A 6,000-nucleotide genomic window follows, 5' to 3' on the forward strand; every position below is an offset into this window, starting at 1 on the left:
ACACACACACGCAAGCACACACGCACGCACACACACTTTGGGACAGTTTTTCGAAGTGTGTGTGTTTGTGTGTGTGAGTGCGTGCGTGCGTGCGTGCGTGTGCCACCATAAAAGTACAGAATCAGACTACAATTACATATATCATCACCTTCCTTCCTTTCTCTCTCCTCTCTTTATCTCTCTCCTCTCTCCTTTCCATCTGTTTCTTTCTCCTTCTCATCTCTCCTCTCGCTATCTCTCGATCTCTCCCTCTATCTATGTTATATAATATAGAGTCCATTACATCAGATTGAATGTGTGAAACAGAAGTGGTAGCCAGGCCCTGCAATGTGTGCTACAGGAGGACAGAGACAGGATAAGGTATCTAGAGCAGCAGCCCAACACACACACACACACACACTCTTGCATAGACATTTACATGCCATTTATTATGCCCTGTCGACATAATAAGCTCCCTCCACACAGTTGCTGTACAGCAGGGGTGTCAAAGTCAAATGGACGGAGGGCCAAATAAAAAAATCAGCTACAAGACGAGGGCCGGACTGTTCGAATGTTCATTGAAAAAATTTTAAATGACGCATATAGTCTAGTGAACCTAATTGAACCTACTGAAAACCTAACAAATATATTACAATATGATCAGATAAATAAAGCAATATTTTCTTATGGCTCTGTCAGTAATCTTTAATTTTCAACAGACACAAAAGACAAATTTCCTTTATATAAATATCCCCATAACATGAACATTAAATGAAAGAAACCGGTATTCAAGGCACCATCAGTAGACTATATTTTCTATTTTAGCAAAAGTGGGCTAAATTTACTTCAAAGAAAAAACAATAATAGCAATTTTCTATCATCCACTCAACTGAAATATTTTTAAAATATAATTGGATTGAAATACAAAAAAATAAAGTGCAAAAATCTATTAATCAAAAACAACACTTTGTTTAAGGAGAAGTAACATGCAGTGAAAACAAATATTAAATTTTAACTTTTAAACTTGAACTGAGTAAAAACTCTAAATATGTGATTGCACAGTAATGTTCACTTGTTTGAGGTTGAGGGTGATACTTGGTGGTGTCCCATCTTTTCCACAAGTTCATCAATGTTCGGGGTAAGGCTCTGAGCTGAAGAAATCCTCAGAATTGAGTGGAGGTGTTCAGCAGTAAGTCGACTTCTGTGTGATGTTTTGTTCAGGTTCATCAAAGAAAACAGTTGTTCACACAGGTATGTGCTGCCAAACATAGACAACGTTTGAGCAGCCTGGATGCGCAGCTGGGGCATTGTGCCGGGGAGGAAACGGGCGAACTCCGCAGCACCCACTGCCGCATATTTTGCCCTCAGTGCATCATTGCATTGGAGGTCAATCAACTCCATTTGGAGGTTTGGTGGTGAGCTTTCCACGTCAACAGCAAATGGGTTACCGAGCAGTTCCAACCTGCTTTTTTGTGCTTCAAAGTCAGCAAATCGGCGTCGAAAGTCAGCGGCAAGCATACCTATTTTATCAGCCAACTGTGTGCTCGGGAACGCACTGGTAGAGAGCTTCTCTTTCATGGTCTGGCAGCTGGGAAAGTGGCTCAAATTTTCTTTCCGCATCTGCGTCTCCCACAGAGTCAGTTTGGTTTTAAATGCCTTCACTGTACTGTACATATCAGAGATGACACGATCCCGACCCTGCAGCTGCAAGTTTATTGCATTCAGATGACTCGTAATGTCACACAGAAAAGCCATTTCACACAGAAACATTTCGTCTCGGAGTTGTGTTGTGTCTTTCCCTTTGCTGTCCAAGAACAGACAAATCTCCTCACGAAGCTCGAAACATCTTTGAAGCACCTTTCCCTGGCTTAGCCATCGCACCTCTGTGTGATAAGGCAAATCACCATGCTCCGTTTCTAACTCCGTCAGAAATGCCTTGAACTGGCGGTGATTCAAACCTTTGGCTCTGATAAAGTTAACTGTGCGCGTGATGATGCTCATTACATGCTCCATTTTCAAGGCTTTACCGCACAACGCTTCCTGGTGTATGATACAATGATAAGCTGTCAGCTCACCTGTCGCGTTTTCCTCTTGCATCTTTTCCCGTATCTTCGCCACCAGTCCGCTCCTGTGTCCACACATCGCAGGTGCTCCGTCGGTTGTCAAACCCACGAGTTTTTCCCAAGGCAGCTCCATCTCATTTACACATCTTGACACCTCTTCATACAAATCATGCCCCGTAGTTGTGCCATGCATAGGACGTAAAGCCAAAAACTCCTCTGTCACGCTTAGGTTGGAGTCCACTCCGCGGATGAAAATTGACAACTGGGCAATGTCAGAAATGTCGGTGCTCTCATCCACAGCCAAGGAATATGCAATAAAATCTTTTCCCTTTTTCACAAGCTGCTCTTTTAGATTGATGGACAACTGGTCTACTCTCTCGGCAATGGTGTTTCTGCTCAGACTCACATTTAAAAAGAGTTGCCTTTTTTCTGGGCAAACTTCGTCACAAACTTTAATCATGCAGTTTTTGATGAAATCCCCCTCCGTAAATGGCCGGGCTGATTTAGCGATCTCTTCTGCCAAAATAAAACTGGCCTTGACAGCAGCCTGGCCTTGTGATTTGGCTTTTTTGAACAGAGCCTGTCGAGATTTGAGGCCTCGTTTTAATTCCTCTGCCTTTTGTAGCCTTTGTTCCATGTCCATATTCTTGTTTTTGTCCGCGTGTTTCGTTTCATAATGTCGTCTCAGATTATACTCTTTCAGTACCGCCACACTTTCTCCACACAGAAGACACACAGGTTTTCCAGCTACCTTCGTGAACATATACTCCGACTCCCACCTTGTTTGAAACCCCCGGTCTCAGTATCCACCTTCCGTTTTGCCATTTTTGATGGGTATCTGAAAGTTAATTTTACTGTGATGCTGACGACTGCTGTGCCAATAAATATTGAAATGAAGCAGCCTACTGCTCGGTGCGTCACCTTTGCATTGTGGGAAATGTAGTATTGGTGCGTGTAAAAGATCTGCGGGCTGCCGGCTTGCTGCGGGCCGGTTCTAATAATAAATCAAGATCATCCCAGGGGCCGTAAAAAACCTTCTTGCGGGCCGGATGTGGCCCGCGGGCCTTGACTCTGACATATGTGCTGTACAGTGTAGAATAGACTTGACACACACACACTCACACACAAAACAGGTCAGATCACGTAACAAAGACACAGACAGACCATAGACTGTGAGGGAATAAAAGGTTAGTTTTTAAGTGACGGCTCATTAATAAGATCAAATTCCTATCATAGTCTACTATTAGTCTACTCACTAGTCTAGTCTATTATTATAAATGAGACCACGAGGCCTACATTAAAACACATGTATTCACTTACACTGACTGCGCTCCCTAAAACCAAAATCAGATAGTCACTTTAGTTATGCAAGCCTGACAATACAGAACATATACAGAACATCTGGTATTGTTTTCATGGATAAACGTTGTAGTTTCTTTCATTTAATTAAGGGCAACTGAGAAGAGAGTTGTGATGGTATGGTGCTCTTTACTCATCAATGGCACTCAGTCCTCTGTACTGAACATATGGAGCTAGCAGACTACTGTCGTACCACTAACTCACTGAATATGGAACAGTGGTAATTAGTCAATAAACATGTTCAACATGAGCTGACAGTGACACTGAATACACTTCCCAATGAATAATGCAAAGGTGATTTGACTATCCCTGACATAACACAGTGCTTCCCAAATGACAGTCTATTCCCTATATAGTGCACGATTTTTGGCCAGAGCCAAAAGTATATTCCCTATATAGAGCAATACTATCTAGGGAATGGGTTGCCTTTTCAGATTTTCCCCTAGTAAAAGAGAGAGCCCTACAAAGTAGTGCACTATAGGGAATAGGTTGCCTATTCAGATTGCCCCCCTAGTGTACAGTATGAGAGTAGAACGAGAGAGAGCAGGAGGAAGAGTGTTCCTACCTTTCTCACTGACAGACTCACTCTCTATCTCCACGTCCTCACAGCTGGTGTACTCCGGCGTGGTGGCCAGTTCCTCCTCCGAGCTGCTCAGGGACACTTGCCGCATCTTACCCCCCTTTTTGGTTTTGTGGGGCTTTGGTGGCGGCGGCCTGATGGATTCGGACTGGTCAGAGCTCAGAGAGTCGTTCCTCAACATGGTGTCCATCTTCTCCCTCTTGGTCTTCCTGACTGCAGAGCTGGGGTCCAGATAATCATGACCCCTGAACCCTATTGGCTCCCCTGGCCCCCGCCTCATGTCCCCTGACCTGTCCCCCAGCACGGGGCTGCGGTGTGGGGTGGGGGGGCTGTGGTTGGAGGTCCGGTGGTGGCCTCCAGGGGTGGGGGAGTTTCTGTCCATGGAGTAGGAGCGTTGGCCCACCATGGGCGGCCGGCGCTCGGTCAGGTGCTGTCTGGACAGGCGGATTGGTCCCTGTGGCTCGTCTTGCTCCGTGTAGGCCAGAGACACATCACTGTGGCGCCTCTCGTGCCTGGCCCGGCCCACCTCAGCATGCATCCTCATCTGCTCCTCGTAGGGCTGGGGCTTGACGGGGTAACGGGCCAGGTTGGGGTCGGAGCGGTAGCGTGTCTGGTACTCCTCCTGGCGCTGGCGCTGCAGCTCATACTCACTGGGCTGCCCGTCTAGAGGGTAGGGCCCGTCTAGAGGGTAGGGCCCGTCCTGGTCCAGAGGGTAGTCCTCCTGGGAGCGCCAGCGGCCACGCCCACCACGGTACTCCCCCCGCGCCGCCTCAGCGTCTTGGTACCTCCGTGGGGCCCCACGCCGAGGGTCCCCATCCCCGTAGTCGGACGGTGATCTGGGCATGGTGCCGTCCCCCGGGGCATACTGACCCCGCTCCTCCCTTTGGTCGTATTTTTGGTTTGTATCCCTAGATGCTGATGGGCTTCGTTTCCTGTCCGTCAAAGAAAGAGACTGTTAGTGAGTGGGTCAAGTAGGAATGAAAATTCTCTGAGTCAGAAGAGGGTTTTAAAAGGCTGTATATTATATTATAGAATCACACTGAGCTTGAGTATCATTATATAACCAGTATAAAAACTCAATGATGCTTAGAATGAAAGATCTACAGGGCTTTCTGCTCTGCTTACCTGCCTACTAAACCCACTCCAAACATAGCAGTTCCCTAGACAGGGTAGCCACCAGTGTGCGTGTGTGTGCGTGTGCGTGTGCGTGTGCGTGTGTGTGTGTGTGTGTGTGTGTGTGTGTGTGTGTGTGTGTGTGTGTGTGTGTGTGTGTGTGTGTGTGTGTGTGTGTGTGTGTGTGTGTGTGTGTATACACTCCACACTGCGTGGGCCTCAGACGGCTGATGAAAGGCTTAGCTACAGTAGCTGTCACATAACAGGGCTGGAGCTGGGGGGGTTTGGAGCTGGGGGGTTTGGAGCTGGAGATTTGGGAAGAAGACTCCTGCACTTCTTTGACTCTCTTCATTAAAAATATATCTAGGAGCCCTAAGATGGCAGCCAGACCCAAAGACAAGATATCCCTGAAAAGGCAAGTCACTTTTCAGAAACCAAGCAGCCTTTAAAAAACTCTCAAAACAGGAAATAGTTTCACCTGATGTTAACATTCAACTGATGTTATTTCTGTAAAGAGTCACAAATCCAAATACATGTACAAATACATTCAACATGATATTCTACCGGTACACTATTATCTATTGATCTATAATATGTTTCCATTTCCTCTTGTTTACTATGTGGATACTATAGGTCATCTTTCATCTTCATGTTCATTCCATCTGATTACTGTGTTGGTGTAAAGCGGATAAATGATGATTATTGCAATGCATTTCAAACAGCTAGATGGCACATGATTAACGGCAGACGTTCCCTGAGTACGGCCCGTTTGTGTTTTCAAATTAAAAGTGTGTTTGTGTGTGTGTGCACGTGCGTGCGTGCGTGCGCACGTATGTACGTGTGCGAATGAGAGAGGGAGAGAAAGAGAGAGACAAAGAGAGAGAGAGAGTCTGTGCTATGATAAAT

General features: G+C 46.1%; 1 protein-coding gene across 1 annotated transcript in view; it reads right to left on the reverse strand.

Annotated features, from left to right (window-relative positions):
• LOC139424179 (regulating synaptic membrane exocytosis protein 2-like) overlaps positions 1-6,000 on the reverse strand; it is a 208,372-nt gene that overhangs the window by 105,276 nt on the left and 97,096 nt on the right. Inside the window, exon 5 of the mRNA XM_071175864.1 lies at positions 3,967-4,913. Coding sequence (XP_071031965.1) covers positions 3,967-4,913 — 947 coding nt within the window. The remainder of the gene's footprint in view (positions 1-3,966; positions 4,914-6,000) is intronic.

This window comes from Oncorhynchus clarkii, chromosome 2, assembly GCF_045791955.1.
Source record: "Oncorhynchus clarkii lewisi isolate Uvic-CL-2024 chromosome 2, UVic_Ocla_1.0, whole genome shotgun sequence".
NCBI classification, from domain to species: domain Eukaryota; kingdom Metazoa; phylum Chordata; class Actinopteri; order Salmoniformes; family Salmonidae; genus Oncorhynchus; species Oncorhynchus clarkii.